General features: G+C 39.9%; 1 protein-coding gene, 1 long non-coding RNA gene and 1 pseudogene across 2 annotated transcripts in view; 1 reads left to right on the top strand and 2 right to left on the bottom strand.

Annotated features, from left to right (window-relative positions):
* Gat (GABA transporter) overlaps positions 1–11,274 on the top strand; it is an 85,960-nt gene extending 74,686 nt beyond the window's left edge. The window contains exons 4-11 of the mRNA XM_043213590.2: positions 9,404–9,584; positions 9,678–9,945; positions 10,010–10,113; positions 10,179–10,303; positions 10,361–10,605; positions 10,665–10,868; positions 10,937–11,104; positions 11,165–11,274. Of these exons, the coding sequence (XP_043069525.1) occupies positions 9,404–9,584; positions 9,678–9,945; positions 10,010–10,113; positions 10,179–10,303; positions 10,361–10,605; positions 10,665–10,868; positions 10,937–11,104; positions 11,165–11,266 (1,397 nt within the window). The 3' untranslated portion in view covers positions 11,267–11,274. The remainder of the gene's footprint in view (positions 1–9,403; positions 9,585–9,677; positions 9,946–10,009; positions 10,114–10,178; positions 10,304–10,360; positions 10,606–10,664; positions 10,869–10,936; positions 11,105–11,164) is intronic.
* Positions 11,275–11,647: 373 nt separating this feature from the next.
* LOC138926808 (uncharacterized) lies at positions 11,648–12,499 on the bottom strand. The gene is made up of 2 exons (XR_011443483.1): positions 12,398–12,499; positions 11,648–12,341 (listed from the first exon to the last, which is right to left on the bottom strand). It is a non-coding gene; the product is annotated as an uncharacterized lncRNA (long non-coding RNA).
* Positions 12,500–15,680: 3,181 nt separating this feature from the next.
* LOC108132263 (protein gurken-like) lies at positions 15,681–16,419 on the bottom strand (annotated as a pseudogene).
* Positions 16,420–21,810: the final 5,391 nt, after the last annotated feature.

The following is a 21,810-nucleotide window of genomic DNA, read 5'->3' as shown; positions in this document are numbered from 1 at the left end:
TGACAGAGATCACTGACAATTGGTTGTTAGCTGAGCAGCAAAGCGACGAGGAAATTTCTTCTATAGTTTCTTAATTTCATAATGATGATCTTTCTAAGGATTTGGCCAAAACGTATCAATTAAGAGCAGGAACACAGTACATCAAAATTTAAAGAAATAGGAAATCTCGTTGTCTCCCTATCATTCCAAAGCCGTTTAGGTGGTCAGCCGTAAATAATGTGCACGAGTCTATTATGCACCTTGGTTCGAAAATATGTCCAAGTACTGTCAAAGTCCCCATTTGGCAAGGTACAAGCCGAATTGCATCCTATACCGAAGATTGACACCCCGTGGCATACAGTCCACATGGACATTAAAGGGAAGCTTATTGGTAAAAAAGATCATAAGGAATATATAATCGTGTCAATAGACGCATTCACGAAGTTTGTTCCTTTGTCCCATACAATGAGGCTGGAAACAGATAATTGTATTAAGGCTTTAAAAACGCTTCTCGTCTCATCAGGAACATAGTTTTTCTGAATTTCAAAAAATAGATTTACTTTGGATCACCACGGGAGGTATTCGGGCCAAGTAAAGCAAGTTATGTGTACTTTAAAATGTATGCTAAAGGCGGTTGACAACTGGGGCTTAATTGTACGCCCAAAAGTGTGACTAAGGTAAGCCCTTTAGAAATGCCTATTGGCAACGAAGATTTGTTCTCGTACCTGTTGTCGAAAATGTTGTCGTACCATAGTTGGCCGTAAGCCGACTTTTTCTCGGCCGCTCGACTTTAACGGGCCTATTTTAAGAGAGCTTTAGCTTCGCAATCACTATGTCGGCCCGCCCTCTCCGCTACTGAGAGCTTTAGTTTTGCGTATGTCTAGTCGGGCCGCACTCTCTGTCCATATTATAGTCACTGCTTAGCACCATAAACTGTATCATCACAATTGTTGATCACAACCCCACTTTCATCTGCAGCATAAATAAATTTAAAATTGCAATATTTAAATTCGTTCTTTTACTTTTGAGCGGATTTACGGCATTGAAAACCCTTAATCACCAAACAATTTGAATATTCAAAACAATCTGTGACATTATTTCACGGGTTCTCTTAAACTTTTTATGTCTTATTTTCATACAACTTTTGCCATGAGATCCGGATTACCACCATCTTAAATTCAAAAAATTTCAATTATTCAGCTTTTTCGTTCATATGAATTCGTGAGAATACTTGTCCTAATATGTCCTATTATTATTTAACGCCTTAAAGCTATCGACTTGAAACCTTCCACACCCTTTTTTCCTTTACACGCAGTATATAAGTCGGAACGGCCGGGATCGGCCGACTACATCTTATAGCTGCCATATAACTGATTCATTGGAAATGGTATAACTTTGGTGTTTTTAGAGTTCGGTTAGGTTGAGGCGGCGATGAGGGCCGGTTCTGACCCCCATCCACTTGAGCCGCTGGGGCTCCTTGTGATACCGCACAGGCAAGGATCCTACAAAAGGACCTCTCCCTTCCCACTACTTATGTGCCCAAGGGTGCTCTATCCTTCTTGAAGCGGCTCGCGGTCCCATCCAGATTTACGGATGAAGGCTACGAGTCTGTGTGGAGCGACCTCCGCGAGGTCTGTAGGGTCTGTAAGTATTGCTGCGCCCAAGAATTTGAGTCGGATGCGCCCCAGCGCAGGGCATTGACACAGGAGGTGTGCGACTGTCTCTTCCTCTTCTTCGTCTCCACAGCTCCTGCAGTAGTCATAATGTGGCACTGCTAGTCTAGCCGCGTGTGCTCCTATTAACCAATGTCCCGTAATGGCCTTGATCGCCAGACTACAGTCCTGCCTATTCAGGGCGATAAGCATCATTGACCTCTTCCTAGATCGGATTGGCCATATCATGCGGGAGTTCCTGCAGTTTTGGAGGTTTCTCCATTTCCGCAGTGATGCGCGGTCAAAGTGATCCCTGCATTTTAGCCTACACGTAGCTAAGGGGATACCTACTGGTTGCTTCTCCGGTAGGAGAGGATTGGTAGTACCTGCTCTTGCTTGTTCGTCGGCGGCGCAATTACCCTCGTGGTCCCGATGCCCGGGCACCCATATGAGGTGTATGTCATGCTGCTCTGCCATCTCGTTAAGAGATCTGCGACAGTCATTTATTGTCCTGGAGTTGGACGAAAATCCGTCAAGGGCTTTGAGTGCCGCTTGACTGTCTGAGAAGAGACAGATTAAGTCTTGATTGCCAATAAGTGCTGGGAATCTAAGTGCTTCTCCGATAGCTATTACTTCTGCTTGGAACACACTACAGTGGTCAGGGAGTCTGAAGGACTCATTTAGACACAGCCGTTCGCAATGGAAACCTCACACCTGGCCATTCAATTTTGAACCGTCTGTGTAGATATGGAGGGAACCGCCTGGTCCCGGAATTTTTGTGGCCCATTCCTCCCTTGTTGGAATGGAGACCTTGTATTTAAAGGTGGGATGATCGACAGGTACGCAGTAGTCTGTAGCCCCCGTTGGCGTGCAGTGGTGTAGATCTAACTTGGTATGTCCATGGTCAGTCCATTTCCATATGCCCGTCTCGCGTAACCTAATTGCCGATAGCGTGGCTATCTTGACCCCCATTATCTCTACCAATAATAGGTCGAGTATGAAGTCTAGGGCATCCGTCGGTGTAGGCTGCCTATGATACAGACCTCCGCCATCCTTTGCGTTTTCCTAAGTTTCTCTCTAATTGTGGAGTTGGTGAGAGCAGGTCACCAGACCACCACGCCGTAGAATAGGATGGGTCTTATGACCGCTGTGTAAAGCCATCTTACTATTTTTGGGGACATTCCCCATTTAAGGCCAATGGCTTTTCTGCAAGTATAGAGCGCGATTGTAGCCTTGTTAGCTGTATCCATAGTGTTTGACTTCCAGTCCAGTTTCCTGTCTAGCGTAATCCCTAGGTACTCGGCGCTATCGCTAAGGGATAGTGTTTCTCCTAATAGTTTTGGAAGCCTTAAGTTTAGTATTTTGTACATCCTGGTGAAGAGGACGAGCTCTGTTTTGGATGGGTTTACACCTAGTCCATTTCTAACTGCCCACGTTGAAAGGACCCTAAGTTTGTCCGTCGTGCGGTCACATAGAGTCTGGGGAAATTTTCCTGAGAAGGCAATTGCGACATCATCCGCGTACATCATTATCACTAATTGCCTTTTCGACAAAAGTAGTGATTTCGTGGAGTGCCGTTTTCGTTGATCGGCCCTTCCTATACGCATGCTGTGATCCCGAGATATCATCTGGGTTTAAAGTAAGATTAATATGAAGGCTGATTAGTCTCTCCATTGTCTTGAGAAGGAAGGACGACAGGCTTATTGGTCTGAAGTCCTTGGGGGTGCAGTGAGATGGTTTTCCCGCCTTGGGTATAAATACGACTTTCGTCCGCAACCACATTGCGGGTACGATGTCTATCCTGAAAATTGCTAAGAAATCGTTCTTGACCCAAGATCTCAGATTGGGACCGGCTTTAATTAGTTGAGCCGGGACAATGCCATCTGGGCCTGGGGATTTGAAGGGCTTGAAGCTATTTATTGCCCAGCTGAGATACCTATCACTCAATAGGTATTCAAGTTGGTTAGCGGTGGAGGGGCTATTCCCCTGTGTCTGCATTTCCAGGGTTGTATCTTCTCGAGAGCATCCCGGGAAATGTGTCCCTATGAGAGCCTCTATGGTTTCTTTGCTGGACGATGTTCAGTTACCTTCTGAGGTTTTAATGTATCCTACATTTGGTGCAGTAGTTGCGAGGACCTTCCTGAGTCGGGAGGCCTCTGATGTTTGCTGAATGTTCGTACAGAACTTGGCCCAGGCATTCCTTTTTGCCTTGCGAAGTTCTTTGTTATATCGCCTAAGGTCCGCTTTATACGACTCCCAGGCTGTCTCTGAGTTTGTTTTGCTGGCAAAATTAAAGGCCTTGCGGGCCTTGATCTTAAAAGGCGCAAGTGTTTGCGACCACCATGGTGGTTTCTTTGACTTGCTTTTGCCCGATCTGATTTTGGGACAAGCTTTATTGAATGCCCTGGCGCACGCTGCCGTGAGCGTGTCCACCATGGCATCCAGAGCTACCCTACTGTCAACGTCCCCTGTTGGAGGTTTCCCCAAGGAACTATCTAGTTTCTTTCTATGTAACTCGCAGTTCGCTTTCCTCGGGTTGCGTACCGTTAGTCGATTAAAGTTCTCGAAATTGACCACTAATTCTATGTATCGGTGGTCTGAGAATGAGTGTTTCTCTAGGACTCCCCATCTAACAATCCTGTCTGCTAGGGATTCAGAGTAAAGAGTGACGTCAAGTACTTCCCTTCTGTTCTTGACTATGAAAGTGGGTTCTGTACCCCTGTTACCCACCAAAAGATTGGAGCCTAGGATAAAATCGAAGATTGACTCACCCCTCTCGTTCGTGTCAGTGCTACCCCACTGATGATGATGGGCGTTAGCATCGCAACCTATGATCAGGTCGATGTTGTGCTTCCTGCTGTCTTCCACCAGCTGTTTGATTAGCGGGTGCGGTGGAAGGGTCTCCTGGTCGTGGCCCATATACGCCGAACATATCCTTAGAGGGCCATTGGGGCTCTCTACGGCTGCGGCTACGTGGTCTTCATTGCTAAAATTGGGTAGCAAAAAGAGGTTAAAGTTCTATTTTGCGAGGATGCAGGCTCGCCTTTTACCTGTAGTATCGGCTTTGCAGAGCCTGAACTCCGACGCCCCCAACCCAAGAATCCTGTCTTCTAGGATCCAGGGTTCCTGGATGAGGGCCACATCAGCTCCACTCTCGGCGAGGTGGAGTAGGAGGGCAGCTGACGCCGCTTTACTGTGGTGGAGATTTATTTGTAAGATCGTCAGGGACATCCTTACAAATCTCCACCACAGTTATTTCTGCCTCCGTCTCGGAGCTCAGCAGAGAGTCCTCCTCCATTCCGACTCCGCCAAGTGCCCTTGCCAAGTCGCTTTCCTCCGAGGTGTACCCTTCCAGGATGTCCTCCTCCTCATCCGACATTCCTTCCGGGTGCCCCTCTTCGGTCGGCTCCTCCAAGTCTGGCTCTCGTGTGTCTGCCTCCAGACCGATACCTCCTGGCTTGGCCTTCGCATCGGATTTATAGATACGGACCGAAACGTGTTCGAATCCGTACTTCAGCCGGTGCTCCGTCCTCTCCAGGGCTTTAACGGTCTCCTCGTTTAGTGTGAGGACGACCTGCCTCCGCAGTCCCACCGCCTCCTCGACCTTGGCGACTCTCCAGTCCGCCATGGGGAGCGTCGAGTTGCACATCCTAAGCATTGTTAGAATGGTTTTCGGGTCGGCTGGCTTTTCTGTGAGCCACACTCGCGCCCTCGGTTTGCTGGGGATCTCGTCCCAGTCAACCGCCACCAGCTTAGCTCCAGGGTAGACCTCTCCAAGCGACGCAACCATCCGCTTGTAGGTCTCCACCGATCGCGCGTCTTGGCAAGCAATCAACTTGACGCTACCCTGATACCATCCTGTGTCTTCGCATTCTGGTGGGGGTCCTCCGCTTCGCAGCATCTCCTCCACGAAGCGCCCATGCAACTCGTTTACCACTCGTCGCCAAAGTTCCTTGGGGATGATCCCATCCTTGGAGCCCTTGTCCAGGACTCCAATTAAGTTCTTCCCTTCGTTACTTCGGCAAACAAGCGGTTGGACGGCTGCGGCTGGGCCTTCCTCTTCTTGGCCTGGGGGGCTTCTCCCTCTGTGGACCTCTGCCTTTTCGCGCTTTGCGCGGCCTCCTTGGCAGGGTCTGACCCAGTACGTCTCTTCGGATCCAGCCTTTCTCCCGCCTTTTCCGGATTAAAGTCGGGTAGGATCTCCCTTGCCCACTTAAAAATCTCGGCCTGGTCCGGGTTGGCTTCGGCCGATGGGTCCGCCCTCATCACAATGAAGGCTGCTCTTCTTCTGTCCTTGTAGGAGCCTTTACGCTGCTTCGAGTGAGGCGCTTCCGGACCAGGGTTCGCCTTAGGGGCACCGCCGGTTGGTTTAGAGGTTGACCCTGGGGTCTTCCTCTCCACACCGTTCGGTGGTCCCATAGCTAGCCCCGCTTTGGAAGAAGTTGCCTTGGCAACCTCCTCCGCACCGGCGCGTCCCGCCTCCAGATTTTGCCCCTCTGTGGAGGGCTTCTCCATCTCAGCAACTCCTTGGCTTTTGAGGGCCTTGGAGTTTGACGGGACATTGACCCCATTTCCGGTCTTTTTTAGGGAGTTCCGTTCTACGCTTTGGTTTTTGTTTGGTAAAGTAATATTCATGTTTTGGTCCCACGAGTAGGCGGGAAGGGGTTTGTCCATCATGACATAGCCCGCTTGTCACGATAAGCCTGGTTAAAACTGGGAGGTCGGCCTATCCCCCAGAGTTCGCATATTAGCGCCCGAGCCCCCCCTCGGAGACGCATAGGCTTATGCTGTTCCACCTTGGATTGGGGTGATTTAAGGAAGGGAGTGTTTTTCTCCCCGCCCGACTACCATTAGCCAGCATCCTCGGTAGAGCCGCCCTCACGTGGAGAGTATAGTCGCACTACCAGCGGTGTACACAGTTACGGCACGCAATTGCTTGCGCGTAGGTCCCCCTGTTGTACCCGTTGGCTGACGGCCCAACACGGTTTTTGGCTGACGGTTTTAAGAGTTAGAGAGTTTCAAATTTTACACGAGCGCTTTATTTGGCAAAATAATACGACATGCCAAATTTCATAGGGGTCGGCCGACTATATCCAATAGCTGCCATATAACTGAACGATCGGAAATTACCCAACTTTCGTGTTTTTGAAGATAAAAGGTCGGACCTAGGGTTTTTTGGACCTCGGATTTAGATTCAGCGACCCCGAAAACATATAGTAAACATGGTCTGACCTCCAGACCCGAAAAAATATTTTTTTTTGTGTGGCTGTGTTATTAAATTTTTATTTTGTTATAAAAAATAATATATACAGGGGTTATATACAGTTGTGTTTTTTTGGGAAATTACCTTTGCGGTGGACACGATTACTAACAAACAACTAATCCGATCAACATCAAATTTTGACCACTTATTTATTATGACATTAGCTAGTCCGTGAACGAGGGATTTTTTTGAATACTCCTTTTTTAAAGCACAAAAAACGAAAATCTTTTACCTTGAAAAAGTACATTTTTTGTTAAAAACGTCGCCATTTTTTTTTTAATCAAAATTTTTAAAAATCCTTCGTTTACGGACTAGACAATACAATATACTAACTAAACTTTTTTGAATTTTTGATTTCGCATGAACCGTTTTCGAGAAATCATGTCCACCGCAAGACACCATCGAAAAAAGACGATCCGGGAATTCGGCTATAACATTTTTGTTATGTAATATTTTTTTATGAAAAAATTTAATTAAGTACCCAGAAACATGTACTAAACAACGTCAATAAAACATTTTTCATAAATATTTTCTATGGTGTCAAAAAAAATATCGATTTTTTTCATATTTTTGCGCGGTACAACTGTATATAACCCCTTAAGTAAATCAGTGGTCGGCACGGCCCTATCCCGAGGGCATAGGAAATTTCTCTGCCCGAGCTCTGCCACACACACACAGTATAAATGTGTGAAACGTCATGCTCACAGCCTACTTTCTGCTATTCTTTACTAACACTAATGCGTTAAAATCATATCAATGTATTGGGGTGCCGACCACTGAAGTAAATACATATGTGTTTACATTTCATGTGTATATTTTTAACTCTTTGAAAAGCGAGTGTAATCAGAGTGTAGTCATTTGCTTATCAGATAAATATCACGTTAAGAAAAAAATTGTTTTGATAAGGTTAACACAAATTTACACATATAACCAATTTATGCGACAAACAAATATCCTTGGAATTAAATTCGGTACGATAAATCTTAAGGGGTTATATGCCTTCTTTGTCGAAGAAAAAGAGCAAAGTTCGGATTTTTTTATAGGTATGTAGCAATGATTTAATTACAGGGATGTTTTAATTTTTTGATAGTACACTTTATTAACAATGTTTGTGCAAAATTTGGTGGAAAAATATGAAATAGTTTTTAAGGGGTGGCTGTTTCCCTTAGAGGCTTTTTTTTTTTTAAAGCCTTGCGGTGACAGTTCCCCAGGTCAAACAGGTCAACTTAAACCATAAAAGTAAAAAAATCTCATTAGTTTAGTGTATTTCCTTGTGCTTGAACGATCGATTTTAAAATTTTTATTTATTTTATTCATACAGGAACGTTTTATGCTAAAAATTAACTTTTTGGTCTCTAGAAATTTCACTAAAAAATTCATTTCGGCGAACAAAAAGGTTTGTGCCTGAAAAGTCGATCGTTCAAGAAAATAAGAATTTCATTATGAACATTTAAAAAAAAATTTGAAGTATATCGGTTCAGTAGTTTTCCGCCAATTCATGTCACCGCAAAGTCATTTTTCAAGAAACACCATTTCGAGATATTCGCGTTTAAAGTTTCAAGTTCAGTTCAAAGCCGCAATGATGAGCGCGGTTAGGAGCGCTGTAACTTTTTTTCTACTGCTCCAATCTCTATGAAAATTTGGGAAAATGTTCTTAAGGAATTTTTCTTCAAGATAAAGCAATAAAAAAATTTTCGATTTTTTGAAAATAAAAAAGGTATATAACCCTTTAAGGGGACCCCCCCCATTCTCGATTTTAAAAAATCGATTTTTTTTTTTAATTTAATTCGAACTTGTAACTATTCAAGAATGTTCCCTGAAAATTTCAAGTAAAAATTTCAAAAACTCTTGAAGATATAGCCGATTTATGGTGGAAGCCTCAGGCGACGGCGAGAGCCGTCTCAAAACTTTAAACGCGTTTTTCTCGAAACAGTGTTTTTACGACTGGCGCATGAGGTTACTCAATAACTATTAATCCAATCGGTTCCAAATTTTAACACGTTATTCTATACATAGCTCTCGTATGAACTAGGATAAATCAAATCGGTGAAGATCTTCTTTACTTTTCAATTCGATTTGTGGCTGAAAAAAAATGGAAATTTTCAAAAAAAAATTTCAAAGGTCCGCCATTTTGTTAATTTTTGAGCGAAGTTAATAGTCCTAGTTCATACGAGAGCCAAACATGTACTTTTTCTAATCCCGTTGGAATTTTGGGATTCAGATGTTCCAGTGAGCGGAAATCACATGCGCCGCCGAAAAGAAGGGCTTTTCTTTGATCACAAAAAACAACAACAACAAAAAATTCTGTGAAATGATTTTCTTCCTTTTTGTGTCTTAATATATGTAAGCACAGTTACAACCCTAAAAAATAATTTATGTTCATTTGCCAGCCCATTGAAAATCGTCAAAATTTAAAATCGAGAATGGGGGGGTCCCCTTAATATCGAACTGCTACATTTGAAACAATAATTTGGTTTAGAAAGGGCTAATATCGTATACTTGTTTCCAGATGTACCATGGAGGACGTGTAATAATTGGTGGAACACAGTAAACTGTGTTAGTCAGTACGAAAGAAAAAACTTACCATGCTGGAATAAAATCATTAATGGAACTTCCACGAAAATGTGTACTGTAGCTTCAACAAATCTCACATCAGCAGAGCTTACCGATCCAGTTAAAGAATTTTGGGAGTATGTGGCTTCATAAAAATTTATAAAAAATTACTTTAAGTTACTATTACTATAATGACTATAAATTACTAACTGCTTAATTTCTGGTTTAAGGCGCCGGGCACTTCAAATATCTCAAGGAATTGATGAGATCGGAAATATTCGTTGGGAATTGGCTGGAACTTTATTGCTCGTTTGGATTATTTGCTACTTTTGTATTTGGAAAGGAGTCAAATGGACGGGAAAAGTTGTATATTTTACGGCTCTTTTTCCATATGTACTACTTACAGTTCTGTTAATCCGTGGTATCACATTGCCTGGTGCTTTAGAAGGCATTAAATTCTATATTATACCCAACTTTTCCAAGCTGACTCACTCCGAGGTAAGATTAAATTGTATAACCATTGAAAAATAACTAATGCTTTATACGCCACAATATACCTTAGGTTTGGATTGATGCGGTGACTCAGATTTTTTTCTCATATGGACTAGGACTGGGAACTTTAGTAGCCTTGGGAAGTTATAATAAGTTTACAAACAATGTTTACAAGTAAATTATTGTATTTTAATAAAAACAGTATATTTTTGGTTATTAAAAAACAAAAATATTTACAGAGATGCACTTATAGTATGCACAGTCAACTCGAGTACAAGCATGTTTGCCGGTTTCGTAATATTTTCTGTTATTGGATTCATGGCACACGAACAGCAGCGACCAGTGGCTGAGGTGGCCGCTTCAGGTTGAGTTAAATAAACAATATATTCAAACAGCCTATTAAAATTTTAGTTTTTCGTAGGACCCGGACTAGCTTTCCTTGTTTATCCATCCGCTGTATTGCAACTTCCAGGGTCTCCCATGTGGTCTTGTCTTTTTTTTTTTATGTTATTGCTTATAGGTTTGGATTCACAGTTCTGCACGATGGAGGGTTTCATCACAGCTATAATTGATGAGTGGCCCCATCTGTTACGGAAACGCAAGGAGATTTTCATTGCTCTTGTATGCACCATAAGCTATTTAGTAGGGTTAACCTGTATTTCGCAAGTAAGTTAAATACTCTATCATCGTTAATTGTGTATGTTAAAGAGACTATTTTATATTAGGGTGGAATGTATATATTTCAAATATTGGATTCATATGCCGTAAGCGGGTTTTGCCTGCTGTGGCTTATATTTTTTGAGTGTGTTTCAATATCTTGGTGCTATGGAGTTGATCGCTTTTACGATGGTATAAAGGATATGATTGGATATTATCCTACAGTTTGGTGGAAATTCTGTTGGTGCGTTACTACACCAGCTATATGTATGGTAAGTAAAAAAAATATTATTCATAGCACTGAAACTAGAATTTGGTAAACAAAATATTCTTTGAATAGGGTGTGTTCTTTTTTAACATAATACAATGGACTTCCATAAAATATCTCGACTACAGCTATCCCTGGTGGGCACACGCTTTTGGTTGGTTTACAGCATTGTCATCTATGCTCTATATACCAGCTTATATGTTCTGGTTATGGAAAAGGACTCCAGGAGACTTAAGTCACGTATGCAAAATGGCATTGAATATATTAAAAATACCCAAAAATGAACCATTTCGTTTTCAGAAAATCCGAACTATAGTCCGGATAGATGAAGATGTGACGCTTTTACGTGAGAAAATGCAAAGGGAGGCTTATGCAAATGAGATAGAATTTAATTCTTTATAAGTGAGTGCTAAAGATCTATCTATATCTATATCTATATCTATATCTATATCTATATCTATATCTATATCTATATCTATATCTATATCTATATCTATATCTATATCTATATCTATATCTATATCTATATCTATATCTATATCTATATCTATATCTATATCTATATCTATATCTATATCTATATCTATATCTATATCTATATCTATACCTATATCTATATCTATATTTATATTTATATCTATATCTATAATTTTCAAGCGAAGGCGTTCATGTACAAATCCAGTACATGGTGTACAAGAGTCACTTTAGACCTCATCAATATAATTTATTTTTATTAGTCTGTATTTATGATTGAATAATCAATAAGAAAAAAAAACCATAAAATAAGTTAAACGGTAATTTATTTTAATATACATATGTTCTTAATGCGTTTTCAATAAGCATAGCATTTTGATTACTTAAAAATTGTTATTTGTTGCCCTATAAGTAAAATAAAGTCAATAAAAGCACAACAAAAAATATTTTTTTTAAGGGAACTGTTAAGATAATTGATAATTTAGGCGGAGCTGGAAAATAACGTTCGAAATACACGTTCGAAAATAACGTTCGTGTAAAAAATTGCTTGTGTTCGTTTGGTCCGAATAAATGATATACCAATCAGAGGATTGAAAGAATTTAAATGATTTTGATTCACTAAATTAGGGATTACATATGTTTATTTTATATGAACTCATTTATGAATCTTCTTTCTCCTATCTCCATTTCTCTTCAAGAACGCACACTTGAAAATTGGCCTTTCCTTAGGCTGACCTTTAAACTCTGTAAGATAGAAGATACTACTGTGTTGTAGCTCCCGTGTCTGGATGCACCGTGGCTTTAACACAGCATGGTGGCGAGTAGCTTACGGTTGTACAGTAACTCTGGTGCTTACGTGCGCTTCCAAATGCCATTAGAGTTCCAATTTAAACCATGCGAATAAAAGAAATGACACCCATCTAAATTCCGGGAGTTGTCTCTAACATTTGGCACATCACCGAAACAAGAAATACTAGATCTTCTAGCGCATGGATGTTTTATTCTGTTGGGGCAATGTAACTTAGAATTAACCTCAACTTAGTAATATATTTGACCTACCGAGGTATCTCCTCCCTCTTTATCTGGGATCGCTGATCGGAGTATCTGTGCCGCCAAACTTTACGTAATATTAGACCACAATCAGTGTGGCCAGAAATAAACAAATTGTAAGCCGCGAATACAATACTAGTGGCTCGTAATTCAAGCTGACTGACTATCGATACTTTACAGACTACCTTATCCGTTCCGCGACAACTACGGTTATTGTCATAAAAAGAAAACATTTTTTTTAATTTTTACTAAAAAAAAAAAACGATTAAAAAAGGCCGGAACCACGCCCATTTTTTTAATATGTTAATTTTTTTATTATTACCTAAATTTAAAAGACCGAATTAAAAAATGCTGGTTAAGTTATTAATTAATATACTGCGTGCAAAAGAAAGAAGGCTGTGTGCAAAGTTTCAAGTTGATAGATTTAAAACTGAGAGACTAGTGAAAACTACTTGAAGCTTCATATATATATTTTTTTTAAACGTTGCTTTTATTTCTTGAGCCTTCTCTTTGCGAGACTAACAAGAGGTGTATCAAATCTTATATTTTCAACTTAACTAACAGTCTTATTGACTGATACAGAGTTAGACAGTCCGAAAAATCGATTGCTGTGTCAATCCCCGAGCGAAAAAATTTGGGTGCGAAGACAGTTTTTCTTTGTATGACTCTTTTTGCATCGGGATTTCGTCTTTCAGTGAGAGGATGCCCACGTCCCGGTAGATGTTTTCGTTGCGAACATACCAAGGTGCCACAGTGACAGTTCTCAAGATTTTTGATTGTGCGCGCTGTATGTTGTCTATGTTGCTGCTGCTCGCGTTCCTTCACAGCTGGGGACGTCCAGATTGGCTTTAGGACTGAATTGTAGAGTAGTAACTTGTAGTCCAGGCACAGTGGCGATCGTGAGTTTATGATCCAGTGGAGGCTGCTGGCTTTCAGTTTTAGGGGCATTTTCTTGCATTGGATGTGCTTACGCCAGGTAAGTCGTCTATCAAGGTGGACGCCAAGGTACGTTACTTCGTTAGCTTGAGGGATCTGGATACCGTTTAGTGAAAGTGGAGGGCATGTTTGTCTATTAAGACACTTTTGTTCGTTTATTTTAATGCGCCAATCGGACAGCCACCTTTCCACTACTAAAAGATGATTAGCCATCTTCGGCGAACGTTGACGTTGTTAGTTTTGCGTTCGTAGGAATATCCGCTGTATACAAAACATATAGACAAGGGCCGAGTGCGCTTCTTTGTGGAACTCCAGCTTCGATGATGTAGTCTCCCGAAGGGGCTGTGTTGCATCTCACTGAGAATACCCTATTGTAGAGGTATGATTCCAGTATCTTGTGGGTGTATGTTGGCAAATACGTTTTAATTTTGTGCATGAGTCCAATAAGCCAAACTCGGTCGAAAGCTTGAGATACGTCGAGAAAAATAGCGCTACAGTATTCTCGCTGTTCGAAGGCTCAGCGTATTTCGGATGTTTGTTCTGTTCACTCTCGATGGTTCCGTGGCTTCTTCGGAAGCCAAATTAATGTGCCGGGATAATATTGCAAGCTATGTGGTGTTATGCGAGTTAACAAGCATTTGTCAAACAATTAAGACAATCAAGGATAATTGGTCGGAATTTTGTGTTTTTTCCCAGGTTTTGATATCATTATAATGATTTCTTCCACTTTTTTGGGAAAAAGACAAGATTAATTATCCCATTAAATAGTTTGCTGGCGACCTCTATATCGCATTTTGGAAGTTCGATCAGCTTCTTTGGTGTCAGTAGGTCACGACCAGGAGCTTTTTTTGGTTTTAACCCTCTTATGATTTTTTCGATTTCATTCGGCTGGAATGAAGATGCAGTTGGCAATTTCGAGACTGCTTGCTTTCGCACTTATTAGATTGCGAAGTATGTTTTTTGTCACCGCAAAATTAATAAGGTGTAGGAGCTTGGGTGAGTCAGTTGGCCAGTATGTGGGACTTCCAGGGGAAACACAGTCCAATTTATTTCTCACGTTTAGATTGCATGGTACAATTGCTTTCCTTTGGGAGCCACTAAACGTGATCCCCAGAGCGTATGTTTGGCGTTGTAGTCTCCTGCGGCTATAAAACGATCCCTAAGTATGTATATTGTAGAAGTCTATAAATTGTCCTTCCGAGATTGAAAAACAAGGAGGGCAGTTAACGGCAGCTATTAAAAGGATTCCGTTGTTTGACAGAATTTATATCGATGTGGCCTGCAACAAGTTTGTTGCAAACCTTTTGTGAAAATGGTGTTAAATGGGTTCTTTGATTAGAACTCCAGTTCCGCCGTCGGCTTTCCCATCTGGAAGTAGAAGAGGAAGTAGTCGTGGTAATTACCATAACACCGGTTTTAGCGAAACAACGGTAATAATCGAAATTATAACAACCAGACCAAAATAAAAAATAGTTCAAATAGATGTCGTGGAGGTTATAGAAGTAATAATACAACAACACCAACAATGTGAGAGTAGCTCAAAATGAGTTGAAAACTCTCTTTAATGGTCTCTATAAACAAAAGTTTATACATTGTACAAGATGTAAACGAGTGTTACGAAAATAACTACTTGTCTGGGTTAAGTGGAGTAAGCGCTAAGATTATGTTCTAAGTACGTTCTTAATAATTAATATTGTTTAATTAAACATGTCAAAGTGCTACAACAAAAGAACTACAAAAGCTCCAACGAAAGCTTCCAAAGCGAAACAAACAAAAATAAATCAGTAGAGAAAAGAAAATAGTAATCGTTCGTCTTGTGCAACTAAGTAGAAAATCCTACTAAGAAAACTAAATGTATTTAATAAACTAAAGCGCCAACGTTTACGTTGCGCGCCACATAGAATTCAACAAAAACAAAAAATTATGAATCCCAATACAAGTGAAACTAAAATTATTTCCAAAACGAAGTACAGATCGGATTCGTAGCCGGCTGGAGAACTTTCTCTTTAGGCATATCGAACAACTCCAGCTCCCATCCTACAGTAGCAGACTTTAACTTATAAACTTATCTAGCTTAACAAATCGTAGGACAATGCTCGGTGTAGTTTTTCTGCATAACCTTTTTGACGGGGATGTAGATAGCCAGCATTTACTAACACGTTTAAAATTTAACATTCCTAATAGAAGGACTCGAAACTTTAGTCCTCTGTTCCTTAGCCATTGTAGTTCGACATATGCACAGCATGACCCAGCTTAGCTTAACAAATTTCAAATAGCTTAATATGTACTAACAAATCGTTTCTCGAGCGCCCCTCGGTCGTCTGGGCCTCTAAGCTTTATGATGATTACAGGAATGCTAGCTTATGCTCTTATTGATGCACAAGCCATTTCCAAATTCTGAAAGAATTTCTGAAATTCTTTCTCCTACGAAGTCGTCTTTGCAGAGGCACGAGTGCAGGACTGTGCTGTTGACCATCGGATGGTGAAAGCAGCGTCCCTCGTTCAGGAAAAAGTTGGCCTTGTATTCCTCGCTACACGGCAGTAGCAGAACCTCGGTGGCGTTCTTCCTCTTGTCTTCGTCTACGGATGGTAAAGTGGTTGGTTTTACGGCGAACGAACTCGATGTCCTGTGGTCGGGTGGCGGCTCTCCAGTGTGCGTCACTGTAGTGGATGGCGTAGTCGTAATCTCGGAGGTGACGGGTGTGCTGCTGTCAGCGGCTGACCAGGTTTCAGTGCTGGAGCTTAGGATCTCGAAAGCGAAACTGGACTCGGTAGACGTCTCTACCGACTGAGCCCTCAATGGATCTATGTTTGGGTCCAGATCTTTGTTGGCTTCCATGGCAGCCTCTTGGACTGCTGCTTCCAGCTGTTGTTGCTCCTGGAGTTGTTGCAGCTCCCACTGGCTGGCAAAGGACATCTTCTGCTATTGCAGCTCGTGAGCGTGCTCGTGGTGATGCTGCATCGTGCTGATGCTGCACAATATTAAGCGTATGCTCTCGTAGTAGTAAGATCCGGCTCGAACAACAATCTGTTGCGGCGACAATTGTTGAGAGCACGAAAATTACTTTGATTATTTGAAGAATTTGGATTGGCATTATTGGAAAACGCTGACTAGCGTTGAAAAGTGGGTGGACTTATTATCCACAAAATGGGAAAGTTAGATGTATATTATTGGAGAGTATAGAACTAACGAACGATCTAGGGATCGAGCAGAGTGCTAGTCGCAAATTTAATTAGGCGTCGCAACAGAAACAGAAACATATTACACACTTGCATCTCCTTGGGACTCTAGATCTTGTGTATTTTATGGAAAAGCAATCCAGCCGCCAAAAGGCTCAAACATTTTAAGTGCTAATTAGACTAGGCGGGAGCACTACGCGGGAAGTGGGCTCTTCTGCTTTGCCTTGGGTTTACGGAGGTATTGTTGCGCGCACGTCGGAAAACTCATAGGAACCTTTAGATATTCAGCAACACAAAACATTAAAATTCGCACCATCAATATCAGTCAAAACATATTTTACCTTTATTAACGTCAAAACAGGGAATAAACTATTTTTCTTAATAGACACAGGTGAAGAAATATCCTTATTAAAAGAAATTTCGGACACTTTTAATTACATACAAACAGATATTTCAACAAATGTAGAGGGCATAAGCCAAAAGGTTACCAAATCAAAAGGGCTGTATCGAAATACACACTTTTAAATATACCATATAATACGACATCAATTTCACATAGTAAGCTCAAAATTTGTTACCCCTTATGATGGAATATAACAAATTGATTTCATGAAAAAATTTATCTGTAATTTAGATCTTAATCCATCTGAAGACCTGCTTATATTCAGACCAAATAATATAAATCATCCGATTTATGTTCCAATAACATTACTAGCTACGGCTCCATAATTCTGCCAGCAAGATCTCAAGTCGTCGGAAAAATTCACCTATTTTCCTCCGATCTGCCGATCCTAATGAAATTTGGCATGTCGTATTATTCTGCCAAAAATAGCTCTCGCGTAAAATTTGAACTCTCTAACTTTAAAAACACCAATATTATACCATTTCCGATCAATCAGTTATATGGCAGCTATAGGATATATGTAGTCGACCGATCCCGGCCGTTCCGACTTATACTGCATGCAAAGGAAAGAAGGGTGCGATAACCGATCGTTCAGTTATATGCCAGCTATAGGATATAGTCGGCCGACCCCTATGAAATTTGGCACTCCTTATTATTTTACCAAAAAAATATTCGTTAAAAATCCAAATACCGCAGTTATAGAATTTCCGATCAATCAGTTATACGGCAGCTATAGGATATAGTCGGCCGATCCTTATGAAATTTGGTAGGTTGGATCAACTGACCAAAAATAGAATCTGTATTAAATTCCACCTTTCTATCTTCAAAAACACGAAAGTTGGGTCATTTTCGATCGTTCAGTTATATGGCAGCTATAGGATATAGTCGGCCGATCCTTACGAAATTTGGCATGTCGTAATGTTTTAAAAATAGCTCTTGTGTCAAATTTAAACTCTCTAACTTTAAAAACACCAAAGTTATACCATTTCCGATCAATCAGGTATATGGCAGCTATAGGATATAGTTGGCCGATCCCGGCCGTTCGGACTTATATGCTGCGTGCAAAGGAAAGAGGGTGTGTGCAAAGTTTCAAGACGATAGCTTTAAAACTGAGAGACTAGTTTGCGTAGAAACAGACAGACGGACATGCTTATATCAACTCAGGAGGTGATCCTGATAAAGAATATATATCCTTCACTTCACGTCTCCTTCACTGCGTTGCACACTTTTGACCAACATTATAATACCCTCTGCAAGGGTATAAAAATTTAAAATTTGAATTACTTTCGAACTACAAAATAGTTCAAACTAATTCCGAATGTAGAGAAAAATGTTTGTTATCACAACTTTCAAAAAATGTTCCCCCACAATTCCACAAACAATTAAAAACCTGATACACTGACTAGAAACCGAAGCGATAACTACTAACAATTTTTATAAGCAAAAACTGAGATTGAAGGATGACGAACCAATTTATATAAAAAACTATAGAAATCCTTAAAGTCAAAAAGACGAAATACAGGTATAGGTACAAAAATTCGTTGATAATAAAATATTCGAACCGTCTGTATCACCACACAGTAGCCCACTCTTGTTAGTTCCGAAGAAATCTTTTCCCGGTTCTGTCAAGTAAAAATGGCGATTAGTAATTGACTATCGCCAGATTAATAAATATCTTTTGTCCGATAAATTCCAGCTACCTATAATTGATGATATCTTAGATCAACTAGGAAGAGCAAAATACTTTTCATGCCTAGACTCAATGTCTGGTTTTCATCACATTGAACTCGATGTAGTTCCCGTGAAGTAACGTTTCAACAAGCAATTGTTCATATCGCTTCACGCGATTACCCTTCGACTTAAAAATAGCACCATATTCATTCCAGAGGATGATAACCTTAGCATTCTCTTACATGAATAGTCATTAGTTGTTCCGAAAAACATATGCTTAAAAACCTAACTGATGTTTTTAAGAAATTTAGGACATACAATAAATAGGACATACATAAAACTACATACTAAAAAAATGTTAATTTTTTATGCACACAAATGCACAGATAAAGGAATCTTTTCTGACGACAAAAAATACGACTTCATCAAAAACTATCAAGTCCCACATAATGCGGACAGCGCTTGACCATTCGTTGCCTTTTGCAACTATTATAGGCGTTTTATAAAAAATTTTGCCGAATATTCCCGTCACATAACAAGATAATGCAAAAAATATGTTGTATTCAAATGGACAGCAGACTGTCAGAATGCATTCGTAAATCGGCACTTATAAATCCAAACTTATTACGATACCCAGATTTCAGCAAAGAATTTCGCATAATAACAGATACAAGTAAGCAAGCATGCGGAGCAGTGTTAACTCAAAACAAAAACTGACTCCAACTTCCAGTTGCATATGCATCAAGATCGTTTACTAAGGGAGAAAGTAATAAAATCACAACCGAACAAGAATTGGCAGCAATTACCTGGGAAATAATACTGTCTGTTATACAATAATAATAATAGTAATAATACTTAACTGTCACAACAGATCACAAACCACTTACCTACCTATTTTCGATGATAAATCCAAGCTCAAAACTAACACGAATGAGTTAACGGCTTGAGTTAACGGAATATAACTTTACAGCAAAATATCTAAAGGGTAAAGACAACTACTTGGCAGATGCGTTATCAAGAATAACCATTAAGGCACTGAGATAAATCACCAGAAATGCGCAGGAAATGAAAAAGAAAAAGTAGATTTGCATAAGCAAACTCTTAATAACGCTTCTAAGCCCAACGTATACAAAGTCATTGTAAATGATGAGGTACGAAGAGTAGTGACTTTGCGAATAGCAGATTCACTATGTTAACTAAAACATGGAAAAAAGTTAAAGCAAGAATTGACGTTAGCGATTTGTACACCAATGGAGTTCTAGACTCAATTCTTCCAAAAGCTTGAAAAAGAAGCCGGTATACTTAATATCAGGCAACTCAAAGTGTCATCGAGCGAAAAGATCTGACACTATCTCAATAGAATCATTTCAAACAATGGGCAATAATATATTAAAATCTCTATTATCAAGTAATTATAAAGAAACAAGGATATGGTCCAATACAAGGAGGTCATACAGGCATAGCTAGAACACTAGCTAAAATAAAAAGACAATATATTTGGAAAAATATGACGAAAAATATATCAAATTGTAAAAGAAAATGTCTTAAATGCCAAAAGTCAAAAACGACAAAGAACACAAAGACCCCAATGACCAAAACGCAACAAATGGCTATTGAGAGGGTAATTGTGAATAAGATCAGTCCACTATCCAAATTAAAACAAGGCAATAAGTAACAATTACTCTAATTCTAATTCTTTGAACTAACAAAAGCTATATTTGAAGATTTTATTCTGCAGTACTGTCCAATGAAGACGTTCACTACAGACATGGGAACAGAATACAAAAACTCAATAATAGATGAGCTATGTAGAAATTTGAACATAAAAAAAGTAAAGTTACACTAAGTTATACTAAAGCATAAAGTTATTTTTTTTGTAAAGCATCAAACCAATACATTCCAATAGCATAGATAGAACAAAACTACTTTATAACTTTATAATGAAGATGACTATGCTAAGGAATCTAATTAGAGGCTAGAAGTAGCATATAAAAGAATTGGAATGGTGATAGAAGATAACAAAATTAAAAATAAGGAACTATATGATAAGAAGACTAGAGATATATCACTCAAAATAGGAGATCAAGTTTAATTAAAAAACAAGAAAGGAAAGCTAACTTCGGGCGGAGCCGAAGTTTATACACCCTTGCAGTTAAAACCGGATATATGTCGCAAACATCGGATATAGTTGGCGGATCCCTCTGAGAATATGATAATATAACCCAATTAATTATAATAAAAAATGTAAAAAAAGTCCTAAACTTCTATCTTCAACAATACCAAAGTTGGTATTTCTACCAAAAACCATTTCCGATCGTTATAAGATATAGTCGGCCGATAGGTTTGAAATTCGGTAAGTCAGATTAACTGACCAAAAATATAATCTATACCAGCTTTTCCAGTTTTCTATCTTCAAAAACACAAGTTGGGTCACAAAATTCTAATACCCTCTGCAAGGGTATAATGAAACTGGTCATAAGCTAAAAAAAAGGTTCATAGAAGGTTTTTTTTATTTTTGAACCAAAATTAACACCATTTATTTGGCGACCATATAAAAAACACCATTAAAAAGGTGAACATCACGGTTCGAACTCTTTACCCCTTACAGAAAAGCCCGCCTGAGCTTAGAAAATAAACTTTTTCTATTTAGATCAGAGGTCGGCACGGCCCTATCTCGGGGGCATAGGAAATTTCTCTGCCCGAGCTCTGCCACACACACACAGTTTGTGAAACGTCATGCTCACAGCCTACTTTCTGCTATTCGTTACTAACACTAATGCGGTAAAATAATATCAATGTATTGGGGTGCCGACCTCTGATTTAGATCAATCTTCCAAGGAATAATTTTTTATGGTGCACCTGTCTGGGCAGATATAGCGAAATGCCATTTAAATAAGCCAAGTGTCCCAAAATAAAATATTAAAAATAATATACAACCTACCTTGGCACCACGCTACGACTGATCTTCATAATACTGCTAAAACCAAGTTAGTTTCAGATTCAGATAGACGCCTTACTTCTTAAGGTTTCTACTTAAGATGTCAGAATTCCACGTACCCTCATTTAAGCGATCTAGTCTTAAATTATATCTTTTAGTTGTAAGTTGGACCTAAATTTTTATTTTTGTAAGTTAAGACATTGTAAGCGGTTTTTGTATTTTTTCCGCACACTTCAATATTGAAAACACCAAACATTTTGTCACTACCCATTGTCTATTCTAAGTTGATAAGGT

This window comes from Drosophila bipectinata, chromosome 4, assembly GCF_030179905.1.
Source record: "Drosophila bipectinata strain 14024-0381.07 chromosome 4, DbipHiC1v2, whole genome shotgun sequence".
Taxonomy (NCBI): Eukaryota; Metazoa; Arthropoda; class Insecta; order Diptera; family Drosophilidae; genus Drosophila; species Drosophila bipectinata.
This window is presented reverse-complemented; position numbering and strand designations above follow the sequence as displayed.